The 20,877-nt window shown below is 43.8% G+C and overlaps 1 protein-coding gene across 1 annotated transcript in view; it reads right to left on the bottom strand.

The window, feature by feature from the left end:
• The window catches only part of ARID4A (AT-rich interaction domain 4A), a 360,940-nt gene that overhangs the window by 273,193 nt on the left and 66,870 nt on the right, over positions 1 to 20,877 (bottom strand). The window contains exon 10 of the mRNA XM_069207594.1: positions 19,073 to 19,149. Coding sequence (XP_069063695.1) covers positions 19,073 to 19,149 — 77 coding nt within the window. The remainder of the gene's footprint in view (positions 1 to 19,072; positions 19,150 to 20,877) is intronic.

Genomic DNA, 20,877 nt, shown 5'->3' with positions numbered 1-20,877 from the left:
CTCTTCATGCCTAGACCAGCAAACCTTTAAGCACTAATTTCTCAAAAACTACTGAATGGGTTTACACTAAGCAAAGCATTTTGGATATATTATGGAGTGACTGCTAGTTAGGGGTCACAGTTGTCTGCATGCAAGATGTTACTCAAGGATGAAGTGATGGGTAGCAAACTGAAATGCAGGGATGATTACAGTAAAATGGATTAACTGACTGGACGCCTGATCAACATACTCTCTGATAGAACAAACTTCAATCCACAGCATACTGTTAAAAGGGTAAACAGAATAAGGGCCTCAGATATTCTAACACTCACAGCTCCACTTCTCTGATTTATATAGGGAGAAAAAAAACAAAGTATATCAGCAACAATTCTCATGTTCCAAAGGGAGAGAGATGGGTTAGCCCGACCCAACCTGTTAGACTACTACACAGCTGCTCATTTACGTTGCCTAGCAGAATGGGTGGCAAGAGAACGCAAGAAACCTTGGTTCAACATGGACCACATGGTGACCTGCCACCTCTTGTGGGGTTTGGCCTGGCTGTCATGCCATCTTCGCCCCACTAGCCCTTACACTGCCACACCCACCAAGAGTACTAGATATCTTGGACTAGGTGGCGGTACAAAGGAGCCTTACCACCTTAACCTCCCCTAACACCCCAATTGTCCAGCACCCAGTAGCTGTGCTACTTCCAAGCTTATTCCCAGAGTGGGAAATGACAACTGCAGGACACTAAGTGACATCTCTCTAAAGGGAGCCATGAAATCTTCAGAGCAATGCAAAATGGAGTATCACCCGTCAGAATGTTTGTCTCCAATAGCTCCAATTGCATCACTGGGCATTACACATACCAAACACTCCGCAGCATCGCACACCCTTGAATCATTTGAAAAAAATATTTACTTTTATAATAGCACAAAAGGCTTCACCTCAAACATATGCAGAGCACTGCAAAACTGTAAATCTCCCACAATGCACACAAACACAACGGCAAGGGGACCTTGAAATAAATGGCCTAATGGGAGGGCTTACAGAAGTACCTCCCGAAACTGTATAGGAGTATCCCTAATGGAGAAAACAAATACAAGGTTATGCACCAATGGTACTTGATGCCACTAAAGTTCCACAAAACACACAGATTCTATGCTGGCACAGGGAATAGGCAGAGGGGAACTTTCTGCTTATCTAATAGTCCTGCACTTTGATCCAAACCTTTTTGCAAGAAATCCTAGGACACTTTGAGAACACACTGGACTATCCAACTTTGGCAGACCCCAACATATTACTGCTAGGACTTAAGACAATTCAAGTAGAAGGTATGACACGCTCCGATAGGAAAACACTTATACGCATGACCGGAGCAGCCAAACAACTCCTCGCCCTCTGCAACAGCGCTGGGATTCCTCAAGTTCTGGCATGTCCTGGCAATGGACCACCTTTCCCATAAACTAGCTCTCACAGAGATGAAATCTGAGACGATACGGCAACTCCTCAGCCTACATATCAAGAATAGAATTTCGCTGCTTTTCTCCTCCGCACCGTACAGATTTTTAGACTAATAATAAAAAAAAAAAACTAAAAAAAACGCATCGCACCTCTTTCCACGCTACAAGTCACACATTTTGGGACAGACAGGACTATGCAGATTCCCCCTTCTTCCCCCTCCCAACCCGCTATTGGGTTTCTTACTCCTCCCTTTCCACCCACAGCCCCCACTGTGACCCGCCCTCCTGTGAACTCCCTCTACCTCCCCACTCTCCCCTCCTATTTTTCTTTTGTTTTCCCTTTCCTTTATTTTAATTTCTTTTTACTTTTTCTTGATAGTAATGGCGAGTTGGGGCTATTCGTTCACTGCCCCTAGGTTTGTTATTGTTGTCAATATTTTGATCCCTCTGTTAGGGAACTTTATACACCCTTATACTGTGCATGGGAAGCTCGGACCTGGCTTGTAATTGACTTTATTCATGCTATGAGGTTTTATTCATGCTATGAGTGTATGCAGCTATGTATTACGTGTCATATGTGACCTACTATATCGCATTGCCCTAAGGCAGGGTACATTGTTATATTTTATGTGAGGGCATATCAGCATGAGATGAGATATCTAGCTCTATAACTAAATATTACAAGTGAACAGGGAAGCCATCTTAAGCTACGTACTTGGCACTGGTCAAACAAGTAACCCAGCTAAATTATGGCTCACTGAAACCTATGGAGTTTGTTATCAAACACCTCGTCTTAATAAACCCACACTGATGTCAGTACTGAATTTATTATGATATGCACCCAGAGGGTACCTTAGAGGTGCCCACTGAAACCGTACTAGCTCTCAAGTGTGCTGGCTGACTGGTCTCAACCAGCCTGCCACCACAGACAAATTTCTGACCCCCTCTGGAGGTGAAAGCCCCTACTCTCAGACATCAGAAACAATGCCTTCTCTGCCAGGAGGTGCCATCACCGCATCCAGCAGTATGGTTAGTTAATCTGCATGCCAAGCCAGGGACTTTAAAGTCCCTGCAGAGTTCAATATGCGATCCCGGCCTCCCCCAGGCCTGGGAGAGGCTACCACCCCCCTCTGCTTGAGGCTCCTTTGGCACCAGGACAGGTGGCAAATTAGATAGTCAGGAGGCTTGGTACACTATCAGGCTATTCATACCCCTAGGGTGGACTAACTGAAGTGAACACAAAGGAAAGAATTTGATTATCTTGTGTGTGGTGAAATCAGGAACTCTGGGACAGGGTGATGCCCACTACTTGCAGGAAGTGGTCATATGGGGGGTTTAGTGACCCCAGAGGTAAGTAGGCCATTGGCTACTACATTACACTCCTCCAACACCCAGGGGCTCCCTGACACCAGAAAGTGTCAAGTCTGACTACTGGGAACCAAGGAAGAAAGAAAAAGACCAAGAGAGCAAGAATCGAAGACGTGCACCGAAGACTGGTGCCAAACTCCTCCAGGCTGCTTTCACTTCGACAATCAATGGGATCAAATTCTCAAAGAGCTGGACAACCTCCCCAAACCTTTGGAGGGCTGCCTAACACCTCACAACTGGGAAAGGATCTCCTTTGAAGTAGAGAAACTGCATCCCTGCATCTGAAGGCACTGCTCACTAAGTCAAGTACTCTGTCCGTTGACTGTCCGGCCCACCAAGGAAACAATGCGCTAGGCAAAGATTGTTTGGAGATCAGCCCCGCCACTTCACTGAAGGTCTGAGATGCTGACCCCTCCCAGAGCCTCCCTGCTCTGGGAGGGGTATCGGACCCTCTGAAGCAAACAAGGCTTGTTGTGGTCCAATCCAGACTCCCAACAGCACAAAGGCAGGTCTACCATAGAGGGATGTCAGGATTCACAAGCCCAGCATCAAGAGTGGCCCTACTGCCCTGTTTCCCCTCTTCACCAGGTCACCAATACAAGGACTGAGCATCCTACTGCCAAGATCCAACACCAAAAGGCACCTCTGCACCCGAATCAAAGTGAATCAATCAGGTCCAGAGCTCCCCCCTGGATTTGGCTGCATTGGTCCCCCAGCTCCCACCTGTAGCCTCTTTCCACAGGTAAAGAAAACTGCGATAACCTCCCACATTGCGACCCAGCTAGACAAAGCAACACTGCACACAATCCCCCTCCCCTCCCCCAGCCAGAGTATCATTGAACAGCTGGTGTCTCCGAGTGCCAGAGACCCTGAAGTCGCCCTGTAGATTTAACCAGACTGAACCCCTCTTCTTCTCTTCTCCCCCCCACCCCCTGCTTGCAGCCTCTTTTCAACAGGACCATTTCCCTATTGACTTGAGCAGGGCCCCAGATGCCGAAAAGCACCTCTGCACTCACACACCCCGGAGCTGACCAAGATGGCCTGTTGGTGCTGCTTTGGACATTGACCACCACTCACGTAAAGTCCAAGAGGGCAGTCCTGTAAGTCATTGAGAAGTGACTGTATGCAGTATGTTTTTATCCATAGGATTACAATATCCATTTTTGTCTTTCCTGTAAATTTACTAACTCTATAAGTACTTACCTAAGATTGAAGTTATTGGTGTTAAATATATAAAAATAAGTATTAGTTTTCTAAATTGGTCCCGTGTTACTTCTTGAAAGTGTGTCCCAATTACTGACTGGGGGTGCTCAACTGCACACCCACACTGCCACAAAAGAGAGCACTTAGTGTTATTACTTAAAGCCTCTATCAACTGGGGTTGTCTGTACAGTTTCCATAGTGTGCCCCTAAACTGGCACACCACATAGATAGCCAGCTTCCTACACTAGTTACCTCTGATAATGCTGTATGTATACATTGCTCAATTATGGGCATCTGAACCATGATTGTCTATGCTGATTTCTTTTGTTCACGTAATATTTTTAAGTGATGGGAAGAGGGATATGACCCCCAAACAGAGGGTAGACACCATCAAATGTAATACATCCTATAAACTAGGCTGTAAGGAAAGCAGTATGAAATTATTGCCCTTTCCTATTACAAAATTACTGCAACCTAATGAGTTTTCCCAAAATGTACTTTATCTCTGGGGCAGTTTTGCCATAACCTCCAAACATCAGCACAGTTCCACGCTACAGCCAGATTGGATTCCCCCAAAAAATAGAATTCTCATTCTGTAGTTTATTTATTAATAGGCTAGCTTACCCCCTTACCAATCAGACATCGACACTATTTGCTGCCCCAATTTCTATGTTATGTCAACATTCATCTCCTCACTGGTAGTATATCGTAATTAACCTATTTTGCTTATGCCACTCTACTAGACAAGCACCTCACTCAACCTCAAATATTCCTTCCTAACCAGCAGTTAACTGTTCTTAAAAAAACAATAACACCAATGACACTTTATTGCTTGAGCTCTTCAACTCTAACTTTCCCACACAATATGATCACTCCACAAGTCTAACAAACAAACTTTATTACTTTTATATATGCCAACATTGTTTGCATCCAATTCAGAACACCTTCCACTTCCCAGACAAACTTAACCATCCTGCTGAGAACATCATGTACCACTTTTAATTTCTATGTAAAGCATTGCTGAAATGGTTTTGCTCCTCAATAAATACAAAAAAATTCACAAAGCAGTAAGGTAGGAAGGGGCCTTAATGGAATTGAAATTATACCAAACCCACACTCACTCCCTTCACCTCAAAGCCAGAATCAAATTAAAATGTGATGTACTAATTTCAAACCTTTCTGCTGCATGTGGTAATACCACAGAAAAGGTTCACAGAGTACACTCGGGCCTAGAATGTCTTTTCTGACAAGCCTTAAACCTACATGTCGATTTATGTTTAATATGTTGAAACACAAGGGTCGAAAAGATTACCCACATACCAGCATTTCAGGAAGCTCCTGGCAACATCGCAATAGGAGAGGAAAAAAAAAACACCACAATTGGTGACTCCAAGGCACCTAGCAACCAAAAAGATTTACACTTGGAAGACATACTTGTACTGCAGATAGTCAAAATTGATTTTGTACGTTCTTATCACATCATATATGCTACTGTTGTTGATTTTCTTTCCAGAACTGCTTCACCACCTAGACTAATAATCAAGTTGGGTGGAGCTTAAGGGCTCTTGGACAATAAAAAACAACAGTATAAAATACACAAGAAACTACATTTATTTAGGTTTATTCAATGCCCAACCATTACAACGATAGTCCTTCACATGCATTCAATGACAACTAAAATGGCATAGCAGTAACTGCAACATTGCTTTGTAAAAATGTCTAGCAGTTTAATTAGAAGAATAAACCAGACAAGAAGACCTGATAGTAGGCTGGTGTGTGATGGGCGCAGTAAATGTTTTGTGCATGCAACAGTCTTTTCAACATAAAAACAGTTGGAGGTGGCATCAGCTTTTTTATTTTTTTTATTTGAAATCATTTGCACATGGCACTTCTAATGCTGTGCTACAGAAACTGCACCTTGTGCAACACTTTGTCGTCTTTTACTATTGTGTCTTAAGCACAATGCCCAGACATAGGTGCCATGCTCACCATGCCACTGGAACCAACCAGCAACCGACTAAAGAGCCCCAATGACGGTGAAACTGGATTGCTTGTGTGGTGGTTTGGAGAGAACTTGGCAGTTCAGGCAGGCTGGACTGCTCACACTGGAACATATGGCCATGGTGGGCAAAGTTTAAAAAAATAAATGAAAAAAATGGTCTGGTATGTGTCCTGAGTATTTACAAGAAGCTGCTATGCCGTGACAGAAAAACATATCTACAGACAGACTACATATCCAACTTGCGTTGTGGTCCCCTCTTTTATGGGAAGAGCAGTTCTAATTAAGATGGTTGCCTTGCTGAGACTAATTTACCAACTTCAAAATTTAACAAACAAGAACGGCTCAACTCAAGCATACAGGTTTTTCTGTGGCTTTTGGGTTCCCCCAAAAATATTTTAAGTGTCACTGCGACAGGGGAATCTGAGCACCAAACATCACTTCATATTACAAGGCATCACACCTGATCAAGGTCAATGAATGGCTGTAGAACACACACTCAAACTGCACTGCGACAGAAAAATGGCAGACAGACATCCACCTATTTTTACTTCACTTTGGAGTTACTCTCTCGTAACCCTCCATCAGAGGCACCCATACAGTGATTTAGATATGGTGAGAAACTTCACCGATCTGGGATAGTAGTATAAGCAAACCAGAAAGCCACAATGAGATGGGGAAACACATTGGGCCAAGTGTTCAAATCGCAATGAAACTGCAGGTGGGATAGTGTCAGGACTTTTGAATTGAGAGATGCGATTAGATAACCTTTTGTTCTTTAGGGGAGGTTGATGAGGAGACTGAGCTTCACAAATGACGTATTTTCTATACCTCCAGTTACATCCAGCAATCACCCCACACATAACGTATTTGGTTAAACTTCCAGATTTTGAACTGGCAGAGGCTAAGTTATTGATGGGGAATAACAGAACACAAAATATCCTACAAAGGCTTCTCATTAATGATTAACACTCCAGACTCTTGATAAGCTGAGACAGGGTTGTGAAAGTATCATTTGAAACATCACTGAAAGATGGGCAGGAAGCAAGAATATTCACACATAAATCAGCCATAGTGTTGCAGTTTTGACTGATTCAATTGCCCATCTCACCTGATAAAATTCCAGTGTAACAGCCAGATAGCCTCCCGGGGTTTGCTTCGGTTTAAGAGCCAGACAGGAGAGGTTATCCACACACCATGGCATTATTGTAAATAAGGTCCCTTTTAGGAGGGAGTTAATTGTATCCTCAGAGAGAGGTAAGGTGGAGCCTCAAGAAACACTAGAAACTTGCTTTGCTACACACTGTTACATACGGACACAAATAGTGTTTTTGCGGTTTGGTTTACTCGTCGTTAAAAGGGACATTGCAAAAAAACATGTCAATCATTGAAATGTGGAAAAAAGGGATTAGATCAAAGCATGGCTGTGAAATCTATATATATATATATATATATATATATATATATATATATATATATATATATCTATATATATATATATCTATATCTATATCTATATATCGCATTCGGCAGCTGTGGAAGAAAAAAAGCTCACAATTTGAGGGGACTAGTGGCAGTATAGGGGAATTGTGTTTGATATGCCTAGACTCTAAACCAAATCATTGCTTGGATTCTAATTCTGTGTGTTTAATATAGCTAACAATTTCAATACGCCAATGGTATAATGATAATTGGTCTACATTAAAAAGGTACAATGTCAGCGTATTTATCTGTTAATGTATGTGTATATATATATATATATATATATATATATATATATATATATATATATATAAATAAAAAATGTCACTTACCCAGTGTACATCTGTTCGTGGCATTAGTCGCTGCAGATTCACATGCTGTGCACATCCCGCCATCTGGTGTTGGGCTCGGAGTGTTACAAGTTGTTTTTCTTCGAAGAAGTCTTTTCGAGTCACGAGACCGAGGGACTCCTCCCATTTCGGCTCCATTGCGCATGGGCGTCGACTCCATCTTAGATTGTTTTTCCCCGCAGAGGGTGAGGTAGGAGTTGTGTATATAGTAAAGGTGCCCATGCAATGGAGTAAGTATGTAAGTACATAATGTGTATAAAAGTGATATATATTTACAAATTTACAAATGTACAAGTTACATCAACCTATAATGTACAATTTTTATCAACTTAACACGGCTACAGGCTCCCGGGGAGGCGGGAGGGCGCATGTGAATCTGCAGCATCTCATGCCACGAACAGATGTACACTGGGTAAGTGACATTTTCCGTTCAATAGCATGTGTAGCTGCAGATACACATGCTGTGCATAGACTAGTAAGCAGTTATCTCCCCAAAAGCGGTGGCTTAGCCTGTAGGGGTTGAAGTTGTCTGAAATAATGTTCATAATACAGCCTGTCCTACTGTGGCTTGTTGTGTTGTTAACACATCTACACAGTAATGTTTTGTGAATGTATGAGGCATAGACCATGTGGCTGCCTTACAGATTTCTGTCATAGGTAGATTTCCTAGAAAGGCCATTTTGGCACCTTTGTTCCTAGTGGAGTGCGCCTTAGGTGTAATAGGTAGATCTCTTTTTGCTTTAATATAGCAGGTCTGAATGCATTTCACTATCCATCTGGCAATGCCTTGTTTGGATATTGGATTTCCTGCATGAGGTTTTTGGAAGGCTACAAACAATTGTTTTGTGAAATAGTTTTGTTCTATCAATATAGTACATTAGTGCTCTTTTAATGTCTAATGTATGTAAGGCTCTTTCAGCTACTGAGTCTGGTTGTGGAAAAAAGACTGGGAGTTCCACTGTTTGGTTTAGGTGGAACGGTGATATAACTTTTGGTAAAAATTTGGGATTTGTACGGAGAACTACTTTATGTTTATGTATTTGTATAAAGGGTTCTTGTATAGTAAATGCTTGTATTTCACTTACTCTTCTAAGAGATGTGATAGCTATTAGGAAGGCTACTTTCCAGGTTAAGTATTGTATCTCACAAGAATGCATGGGTTCAAATGGTGGACCCATGAGTTGTGTTAATACAATATTGAGGTTCCACGAGGGAACTGGTGGGTGTTCTCAGTGGTATGATTATTTTTAAACCCTCCATAAATGCTTTGATGACTGGGATTCTAAAGAGTGATGTTGAATGTGTAATCTGCAGATAGGCAGATATTGCTGTGAGATGTATTTTAATGGAAGAAAAAGCTAATTTAGATTTTTGTAAGTGAAGTAAGTAGCTTACAATGTTTTTTGCGGAAGCATGTAGCGGTTGAATTTGATTATTATGGCAGTAATAAACAAATCTTTTCCATTTGTTTGCGTAACAATGTCTTGTAGTAGGTTTTCTAGCTTGTTTAATGACCTCCATACATTCCTGTGTAAGGTCTAAATGCCCAAATTTTAAGACTTCAGGAGGCAGATTGCTAGATTGAGCGATGCTGGATTCGGGTGTCTGATCTGTTGTTTGTGTTGAGTTAATAGATCTGGTCTGTTTGGTAGTTTGATATGAGGTACTACTGATAGGTCTAGTAGTGTTGTGTACCACGTTTGGCGAGCCCAGGTTGGTGCTATTAGTATTAGTTTGAGTTTGTTTTGACTCAATTTGTTTACCAGATACGGAAGGAGTGGGAGAGGGGGAAAAGCGTAAGCAAATATCCCTGACCAGCTCATCCATAACGCATTGCCCTTGGAGTGTGGGTGTGGATACCTGGACGCAAAGTTTTGGCATTTTGTGTTTTCTTTTGTTGCGAATAGGTCTATTTCTGGAATTCCCCAGCGTAGAAAGTAAGTTTTTAGTATCTGGGGATGAATTTCCCATTCGTTTGTTTGTTGGTGATCTCGACTGAGATTGTCGGCTAACTGGTTTTGAATCCCTGGGATATACTGTGCTATTAGGCGAATGTGATTGTGAATCGCCCAATGCCAAATTCTTTGTGCTAAGACACATTTGTGATGAGTGTGTCCCTCCCTGTTTGTTTAGGTAATACATTGTTGTCATGTTGTCTGTTTTGACAAGAATGTGTTTGTGGGCTATTAGAAGTTGAAATGCTTTCAACGCTAGAAACACTGCTAACAGCTCTAGATGATTTATATGAAGTTGCCTTTGTTGAGCGTCCCATTGTCCCTGTACACTGTGCTGGTTGAGGTGTGCTCCCCACCCTATCATGGAAGCATCTGTTGTGATCACGTATTGAGGCACAGGGTCTTGGAATGGCCGCCCTTGGTTTAAATTTATAGGATTCCACCACTGAAGCGAGGAGTGTGTTTGGCGGTCTATCAACACTAGATCTTGGAGTTGACCCTGTGCTTGTGTCCATTGTTTTGCTAGGCACTGTTGTAAGGGCCGCATGTGTAGTCTTGCGTTTGGGACAACGGCTATGCATGAAGACATCATGCCTAGAAGTTTCATTACAAACTTCACCTGGTAGTGTTGGTTTGGCTGCATGTTTAGTATTACATTTTGGAAGGCTTGTACCCTTTGTGGACTTGGAGTGGCAATCCTTTTTTGTGTGTTGATTGTTGCTCCTAAGTATTGTTGTATTTGACATGGTTGTAGATGTGATTTTTGGTAGTTTATAGAGAACCCTAGTTTGTGAAGGGTTTCTATGACGTATTTTGTGTGTAGAAGACACTGTTGCTGAGTGCTGCTTTTTATTAACCAATCGTCTAAGTAAGGGAATACGTGCATGTGCTGTCTCCTGATATGAGCAGCTACTACTGCAAGGCATTTTGTGAATACCCTTGGTGCGGTTGTTATCCCGAACGGTAACACTTTGAATTGGTAATGCACGCCTTGGATTACAAACCTCAAGTATTTCCTGTGGGAAGGATGTATGGGTATGTGGAAGTAAGCATCCTTGAGATCTAATGTTGACATGTAGTCCTGATGTTTGAGCAAGGGAATCACGTCTTGAAGTGTCACCATATGTAAATGATCTGATTTGATGTAAAGATTTAGCGTTCTGAGGTCTAATATGGGTCTCAGTGTATTGTCCTTTTTTGGGATTAGGAAATACAGGGAGTAAACACCTGTTCCTTTTTGATGGTTGGGTACTAGCTCTATTGCTTCTTTTTGCAACAATGCTTGGACTTCTAGTTGTAACAGATCTAAGTGTTGTTTGGACATTTTGTGTGCTCTTGGAGGCACATTTGGTGGCAAATGTATGAATTCTATGTAATAACCATGTTGGATAATGGCTAGGACCCACGCGTCCGTAGTTATGTGTTCCCAATTTTGGTAATAATCTGTGAGCCTCCCCCCCCACTGGTGTTGTGTGGTGGGGGTTTGTGACGTTGGAGTCACTGTTTAGTTTGTGGGGTTTTTGGGCTTTGGAATTTCCCTCTTGTTTTAGGGAACTGTCCACCCCATATTGTCCCCGAAAACCTCCTCTCTGATATCGGCCCTGGTATGTGGGTCTGGCTTGTGACGTGGAAGGCTCTGTGGTCTGGGCCCGAAACCCCCCTCTAAAGTGCGGCTTCCTAAAAGTGACTCTGCTCTGTGTGGAGTAGAGCACGCCCATGGCTTTGGCCGTGTCAGTGTCTTTCTTCAGTTTGTCTATTGCTGTATCCACCTCCGGCCCAAACAATTGTTGTCCGTTGAAAGGCATATTCAGAACCGCCTGCTGAATTTCTGGCTTAAATCCGGAGGTACGTAGCCACGCGTGTCTCCGAATGGTTACCGCCGTGTTTACTGTTCTGGCCGTCGTGTCTGCTGAGTCCACAGCCGACCTTATTTGGTTGTTGGAGATAGTTTGGCCCTCCTCGACAACCTGTTGGGCACGTTTCTGGAACTCTTTGGGAAGGTGTTGAATGAAATGTTGCATTTCGTCCCAATGTGCCCTGTCGTATCTTGCCAGTAGAGCTTGCAAATTGGCAATTCGCCATTGATTGGCTGCCTGTGCTGCCACCATTTTGCCTGCTGCATCGAATTTCCTACTTTTTGTCGGGTGGTGGTGCGTCTCCAGAAGTTTGTGAGTTTGCCCTTTTCCGGGCTGCTCCTACTACCACCGAATCAGGAGTTAGCTGTTGTGTAATGTACACAGGGTCCGTAGGGGGAGGTTTATATTTCTTCTCCACCCTAGGTGTGATGGCTCTGCTCTTGACTGGGTCTTGAAACACCTGTTTGGCGTGTTTTAACATGACTGGTAACATTGGCAAACTTTGGTATTGGCTGTGCGTAGATGACAGGGTATTGAACAAGAAGTCATCTTCTATGGGCTCTGCATGCAACGCTACGTTATGAAAAGTAGCTGCCCTGGAAACCACCTGCATGTAAGCAGTACTGTCCTCCGGTGCTGATGGCCTTGCCGGGTAGCAATCCGGACTTATCTGAGACCGGTGCATCATACAGATCCCATGCATCCGGGTCATCTTGGCTCATCCCTGTGTGCGTTGGTGACTGCATCATGGGGGTGTTGCTACTGGGGGCAGATGTGGAGAGTGCGGTGGCGATGGCTGTGGAGAAAACTGTGGTGGTGTTCTTTCCTTAGCCACTTTTGCTTTTGGCTGCATTTCCGCCTCATCTTAATTGGAGGAAGAGTTCTGATTTTCCCCGTGTCTTTGTATATGGAGCCTCCTCTGGGTATGGTCCGGCTCTCCCATGCCCAGTTGTTGTTCAAACCTGTGGCCTTTTAATTGTGAGGAAAGGCCCTGTTTGTCTGTATAGGAGCTGTGTTTCGGCTCAGAGGCTGCGTGTTTCAGCACCGAAACCTTTTCAGCAGTCTTTTTCGGCTCCGAAGAAACCTTTTTGGATTTCGGGGTGCCAATCTCTCGGTGCAGAGTCTGGTCGGAGCCGGTATCTCGACCGGAGTCGGATGTCTTCAGCTGCTGGGAGGCCTTTTTCGGTGCCGATGTTTGGTCACCGTGCTTTCGGGTAAAGCCATGGCCTGTTGGCAGTGGCGTCCCCTGGGCCTTCATGAGTCTTTGCCGGGGCTGGTTTACTCACAGTTTGTTGCCTCGTCGGCTGCTCTCTCTCGGGCTCGTCCGAGTCCGAATCTGGAATGGAGAATGTCTCCTCTTCTTCGACGTCTGGGTGTCTGCCCGGTGTCGACGCCATTTGAAGTCTTCGAGCTCTACGATCCCGCAGTGTCTTCTTGGATCGAAATGCCCGACAGGCCTCGCACGTATCCTCTGTGTTCGGGGGACAATCACAGATTACAGACCAAGTGTTGGTCTGTATAAGGATACTTAGCGTGGCATTTGGGGCAGAAGCGGAACGGGGTCTGTAAGGAAATGCCTCCTTGGCATGGTTACCCCCTGACTTTTTGCCTTTGCTGATGCTATGTTTTGAATTGAAAGTGTGCTGAGGCCTGCTAACCAGGCCCCAGCACCAGTGTTCTTTACCTAACCTGTACTTTTGTTTTCACAATTGGCACACCCTGGCATCCAGGTAAGTCCCTTGTAACTGGTACCCCTGGTACCAAGGGCCCTGATGCCAGGGAAGGTCTCTAAGGGCTGCAGCATATCTTATGCCACCTTGGGGACCCCTCACTCAGCACAGACACACTGCTTGCCTGCTTGTGTGTGCTGGTGAGGACAAAACGAGTAAGTCGACATGGCACTCCCCTCAGGGTGCCATGCCAACCTCACACTGCCTATGCAGTATAGATAAGTCACCCCTCTAGCAGGCCTTACAGCCCTAAGGCAGGGTGCACTATACCATAGGTGAGGGCACCAGTGCATGAGCACTGTGCCCCTACAGTGTCTAAGCAAAACCTTATACATTGTAAGTGCAGGGTAGCCATAAGAGTATATGGTCTGGGAGTCTGTCAAACACGGACTCCACAGCACCATAATGGCTACACTGAAAACTGGGAAGTTTGGTATCAAACTACTCAGCACAATAAATGCACACCGATGCCAGTGTACATTTTATTGTAAAATACACCCCAGAGGGCACCTTAGAGGTGCCCCCTGAAACCTTAACCAACTACCCGTGTAGGCTGACTGGTTCTAGCAGCCTGCCACACTCGAGACATGTTGCTGGCCACATGGGGAGAGTGCCTTTGTCACTCTGGGGCTAGTAACAAAACCTGCACTGGGTGGAGATGCTATCACCTCCCCCAGGCAGGAGCTGTAACACCTGGCGGTGAGCCTCAAAGGCTCACCCCCTTTGTTCCAGCACCACAGGGCACTCCAGCTAGTGGAGTTGCCCGCCCCCTCCGGCCACGGCCCCACTTTTGGCAGCAAGGCCGGCGGAAATAATGAGAACAACAAGGAGGAGTCACTGGCCAGTCAGGACAGCCCCTAAGGTGTCCTGAGCTGAGGTGACTAACTTTTAGAAATCCTCCATCTTGCAGATGGAGGATCCCCCAATAGGGATAGGAATGTGACCCCTCCCCTTGGGAGGAGGCACAAAGAGGGTGTACCCACCCTCAGGGCTAGGAGCCATTGGCTACTAACCCCCCAGACCTAAACACGCCCTTAAATTTTGTATTTAAGGGCTCCCCAGAACCTAGGAACTCAGATTCCTGCAACCTAAAGAAGAAGAGGACTGCTGAGCTGAAAACCCTGCAGAGAAGACGGAGACACCAACTGCTTTGGCCCCAGCTCTACCGGCCTGTCTCCCCCCTTCGGAAGAAAACTGCTCCAGCGACGCTTTCCCCAGGACCAGCGACCCCTGAATCATCAGAGGACTGCCCTGCTCTAAAAGGACCAAGAAACTCCTGAGAACAGCAGCCCTGTTCAACAAAGACTGCAACTTTGTTTCCAGAGGAGCAGCTTTAAAGACCCCTGCAATCCCCGCCAGAAGCGTGAGACTTGCAACACTGCACCCGGCGACCCCGACTCGACTGGTGAAGAAACAACGCTACAGGGAGGACCCCCAGGCGACTCCAAGACTGTGAATAACCAAAGTTGTCCCCCCTGAACCCCCACAGCGACGCCTGCAGAGGGAATCCCGAGGCTCCGCCTGACCGCGACTGCCTGACTCTAAGATCCCGACGCCTGGAAAAGACCCTGCACCCGCAGCCCCCAGGACCTGAAGGATCGGAACTCCAGAGCATGAGTGACCCCCCAGGAGGCCCTCTCCCTTGCCCAGGTGGTGGCTACCCCGAGGAGCCCCCCCCCTTGCCTGCCTGCACCGCTGAAGAGACCCCTTGGTCTCCCATTGATTCCTATTACAAACCAGACGCATGTTTGCACAATGCATCCCGGCCGCCCCCGCGCTGCTGAGGGTGTAACTTCTGTGTGGACTTGTGTCCCCCCCGGTGCCCTACAAAACCCCCCTGGTCTGCCCTCCGAAGACGCGGGTACTTACCTGCTGGCAGACTGGAACCGGGGCACCCCCTTCTCCATTGAAGCCTATGCGTTTTGGGCACCACTTTGTACTCTGCACCTGACCGGCCCTGAGCTGCTGGTGTGGTGACTTTGGGGTTGCTCTGAACCCCCAACGGTGGGCTACCTTGGACCCCAATTTGAACCCCATAGGTGGTTTACTTACCTGCAAGAACTAACGATAACTTACCTCCCCTAGGAACTGTGAAAATTGCAGTGTGTCCACTTTTAAAATAGCTATATGTGTTTTATGTAAAAAGTATATATGCTATTCTGATTATTCAAAGTTCCTAAAGTACTTACCTGCAATACCTTTCAAATGAGATATTACATGTAGAATTTGAACCTGTGGTTCTTAAAATAAACTAAGAAAATATATTTTTCTATACAAAAACCTATTGGCCTGGAATTGTCTTGGAGTGTGTGTTCCTCATTTATTGCCTGTGTGTATGTATAACAAATGCTTAACACTACTCCATTGATAAGCCTACTGCTCGACCACACTACCACAAAATAGAGCATTAGTATTATCTCTTTTTGCCACTATCTTACCTCTAAGGGGAACCCTTGGACTCTGTGCATACTATTCCTTACTTTGAAATAGTGCATACAGAGCCAACTTCCTACAGGGTCTGTTCCATGAGCCTTGAAGATGCACGCGGTCGGGCCGACCAGGCCCCGCCGAGGAGTGGAAGCCCAGAAGGGCTGCCAGAGCTCTTCTTTTCTTCGGTGTCGATGTGCTAGCACTAACCCGGTACCGAGCGTAAACATACCGTCGAATTTTCCGATTGATAACTATCTTTTCCGAACCGAAACACGGAGCGAAGAGGAACACGTCCGAACCCGATGGCTGAAAAAAAACAATCTAAGATGGAGTCGACGCCCATGCGCAATGGAGTTGAAAGGGAGGAGTCCCTCGGTCTCGTGACTCGAAAAGACTTCTTCGAAGAAAAACAACTTGTAACACTCCAAGCCCAACACTAGATGGCAGGATAATGCACAGCATGTGTATCTGCAGCTACACATGCCATCGAATATATATATATCACATACACACCTACTTAAAGCAAAATAGAATTGTGACCAAGCACAATATTGTTTATGGAAGAAGCAGAGACTATTCAAACAACCTCACATTTTAAACTGTTTTCCATTTCAACACCCAACATCTAACTTTAACCCTTCTTTAGTATTCTCCGTTCCCAAACCCATTCACTAACTCCTACTCGAACAACAGGCTTCTGTTCATTTAGTACTTCAAAAAAAAAAGCAGTAGTTCCTAAATTGTAGTGCAGGGAGCCCCTGTTGGTCCGCAAGGCCTCTGCAAGGGGTCCACGACTGCTTCACAAATTAAATAAAATATTAACAGATTAATAAAGTGTATATAGGTAAAATGGCTAAATGTACAACTGAAAAACACTAATTGTCAAGGAATTTGAAACTGGAATCTAAAAATGTAATTAGTATCCTGAGATTGATTCTTGGGAGCAGTGCAGGTGCATGACATCAAATATGGTATGGACGATGTGTAGCTTCAATTTAATTTAGAAATGCGTCAACCTTCCTATTCAAATTATTTATATTTGTTCACAAATTAAAATGTGTTGTGTGTATGTGTTTGATGAATGTTTGTTTCTGTGTTTTTTGCGTATTGTATTGCGTTTTGAATCATCATCCATGTTTAGGCCAGTGTCCCTGGCTTCTAGTAATGATTAATTGGAGGTCCTCTGATTCAAATAATGAATCAGTGGGAGTCCCCGGGTTCCAGTGATCATAAAGTGGGGGTCCATAGAAGACAAAAGGTAGGGAACCACTGGTCTAAGGGGGAATGGCCTGCAGACATGATACTAATTCAGATTGAGGACAAAGACCTCTTATCTTCCTAACACACATTTTGTGTTAAAGGTAAGTACTGAACGTTTTTCCCTATACTGAGAAGTTTGAGGATTGTACAGGTTAAACAAAGCCAGGCATTAAATTGTGCTGCCACTGATCAACCACAAATGTAGCTTTCTTTGTTAGTCCCAAACACTTAATTCTTTGGCCTAGGTTGGATGTCAATTTGTTGTAGCTCGTTCACAGCTTTATATTCTGTAATATGTTGGCAGTTTTTCTGTAGATCAAGTCCTAATCTGGAGTGCATTCCTGTGTGCAGACCCTTAAAACCCAGTTATTAAATTAAAGATAGCAAGTCTTTTGTTGTTTCTGAAAGGCACTGTTAGTCATTTGGACTGTGGAGTGGACTGTAGGCTGTAATGAGACCCTTACAGGTGAGTAGTTGCGCTCTATAAATCCGGATTTTATTTGACAAGGGGCGGTACTCAACAACAGCACAGATTCCGAAATTAAACTGATTTCAATTACAGTAATAGAGAAGGCCCATCCAGTCTCTTTGATCTAAAGGAAGATGTGGTTAAATTCCTAAATTTCTTACTCCTCATTTTCAGTACTTTGATGCTTTATATTAACCTGCACCTCGGGAATGGATACTGAAATGAAGGGATGGGGCAGTAGACAGACGGATTCCAGCGAGGTTGACTAACTCAGGATTCAGACCACATGTTAAAAGTAAAGCAGACATGTTATTTCGAGAGAAGCCAGGACACTGGAGTTGCCTCCAACGCTCTGGAAAGTGCTCAGAGCCACAATCAGGGTGGTAATACGGAGCCTCCCAGCACGAAAGATTAGTCACCAGAAAGGTGGAGTTGCAAGACCAGAAGTGCATCTTCTAGGGTTAGAATCCTGGTAGTTGCAGACTCCAATCTCGATCACACCCCACAATATGGAGTACAGAAAAAAAAAAAAAGACCTAAAACAAACTTTTGAGAGAGTTCAAGGTGGCATGGCCTGGCTGGCAGCCCAAAGCTGCATTTATCAAAGGGGAAACAAAACGGATAAAAAAGTCCGACTGCTTATTGAAAAAGATATACCGGGCCTTATAATGGTTCAACAGGGGTTCCAAGTTGAGAGTAACTGCACAAACCTTTGTATCATATTATACTGTATTATATGCACCGAACACAGCCGTCAAACCAGTGGTGCTGGAGAGTTATAAAAGACCTCCCAGTCTAGAGTCTCTCCCGCAAAGAGTGAGCTCGCCAGTATGAAGATTTCAAGGTGATGACTTTAATGCCCCTCTGTCATTTCGAATTGGCAAGACTCCCAACCAAATATGTTCCCTGCCGAATTCTTAACGCAAATCCCATTCAAAATAATTGACCCTGACAAGGACATGCTAAAAAACTTTGTAGATATAGGAAAATTGCCATCTTACCTGGGAACATCTGATTTAATAATAATAACAACAACAATAACAACAATAAAAATAATACACAAACTAGGCATATTACTAGTGAGGTGCTTCTCTGATAGTCACTGGAAGACTGGAGGTGGTTGGACGGACAGACTACTCATGCAATTTGAATTGGCAGAAGGACATGTCAACAGAGTATCTTATGCTTCTACAGGACCAAGAGAAGTCAAGTCAAAGGACGCTCCAAATCCTTATATTTAGCAAGCTTACTGGTACATACATAGTGGGATTAAAGAAAAAATCTCAATGGAGACAGACAGTTACTAATATGCCGTAGGACCTACTATTGTTCTTGCACGCTGCAAAGAGCACAACTGTTTTATATTGGGTTTAGAAATCAGATCTAACGGCTACTATGCGCCTTTATAAATGAAAAAAATGTTTTTAAAAAGGCACATATTGAAACAGGTTATCTTTGGTAGTAAACAAATGAAATGCAAAAGCAGGAATTTTTGGAATGACATCCAAGTATACATGATTTAGTTTACCTTGATTTGAAGACATTTCTGATTTCAAAAGGTCTAGAGCATCAATTTGCGAGACGTCTCTCCTGGATACAGAATAGCTGCAGAACATCATATTATATTGTTAAACAGTACGAACAGCAATGCATTCAACATTTGCAAATTTAGATATTAAACATACCAATGTCAACATCAAATAAATTATGCCTCATTTCTGCACTCTTTATGCCTTTAATTGCACGAGAAGACCTTCTACCATTTAAGGATGAGACGGAGTATGCAATCAAGCACACAAAAAGTTACTCAAGTACATGTATGCCACAAATCAGACCAGGCACCACCCTTGCCTTATGCCCACTAAGATATACTTTCACTAACTCAGTTAGTCACTATGCATATTACATCCATTCAGCACCACAAACTATCATACCACGACAGCTATACCACCTGACATATCCCAAATAGTGAAATACACTATAAAAACCCTCCCATACTACACCATCCAACAGCACACCATTGCATTGCTTCCTATTCCATCGAACAAATAGTGTGTCACTATCATACCACAACTCACCTTGCAATCATACCAATTTCTTGCACCACCCAATCACGCGATAGAACCACTCTATATAAGATAGGTGGACAAGCTACTTAAGAACATGCAAGGTGGGCAAGTCAAATTTATCTAGAATATGAAGGGGTATCAAATTAGCCATCAACAGTAGCAACATTTAGTGAAGTTCAAACAGTGCTTTGAAAATTCTGACACACCCATATAGATTGTAAAGAATGTTACAGTGTGTATTTAAGAGTAGTGACATTGTAGGTATCTGATAACATACAATATCACAGTGGACACAGTTTAGTGACAGCTTTAAGTCCCTGCATCCCCTCCCTGTACATACTTCCCATGGAGACATGCACTATAGAAAACATTATACCTACAAGCCACATCACCCACTCCCATTTCATTCAAAGAAATGAAAATTACAGCGCAGCCAACCAGCAAGGAAAACCACCACACAGATTGTTCCAAGGTCCAAAACAGACTTTTAACGCCTATTCGGGCTTTGCTTTCCTCACAAGAAAATATACTTTGCAGTAGTCCTGCTTCTTAAGACTTGGTGCTTGCTCCATCATTTGTTACAGTTGCAGTTCCAATATAATCTTCAGAGTACAGAAAATGTTAAACCTTGAAAGAACAAAGTCAGGAGGTGATGTTTTTACATCTTATTATAGACATTCTGGAAATCCATGGGCAAATATTTGCCTTGTTATTCTTGGTCTCTCTCAGATGTTTGTAATGCTTTCCCTACCAGAGAGTGCAAGTGAACATGATCAGTCCTCAAACTTTCGTCATAATCATTATAATAACCACCATACTAATAAAACAAAGACTAAGAAGAATAACCCTCATCACTAAATCTCAGACCTTGATGGCCTTTACATTATCTTGTATGCAGTTAATTTCTCTAATGATATGCACAACAAATTATCCTGTGATGGAAAAAAGAAAGGCTTAGAGACAGCCCAGGCAGCATGTCGATCTTTGCCTGGACATCCTTTTTCTGTCCAAGCTGCTGTATTAGCAGATATGCAGACTGACACTCTGGTTTTGAAACTATCAGTCTTGTATTTTTTCTTTCACATACTCTTCCATGAACCACTGAACCCCCACACAGAATGATCCCAACAGCCCAGCACAGCTGATGGTGTCTAGAAGATGTATATACTGGGTTCTAGGATACACAGCAATTAGGGAATCAAAGGCTCTGATGTGTTTCTATGTTAAAGTCTGAGGAATTACCTTGACTCCGGACAAGAGAGTT

This window comes from Pleurodeles waltl, chromosome 9 (assembly GCF_031143425.1).
Source record: "Pleurodeles waltl isolate 20211129_DDA chromosome 9, aPleWal1.hap1.20221129, whole genome shotgun sequence".
Lineage (NCBI taxonomy): Eukaryota > Metazoa > Chordata > Amphibia > Caudata > Salamandridae > Pleurodeles > Pleurodeles waltl.
This window is presented reverse-complemented; position numbering and strand designations above follow the sequence as displayed.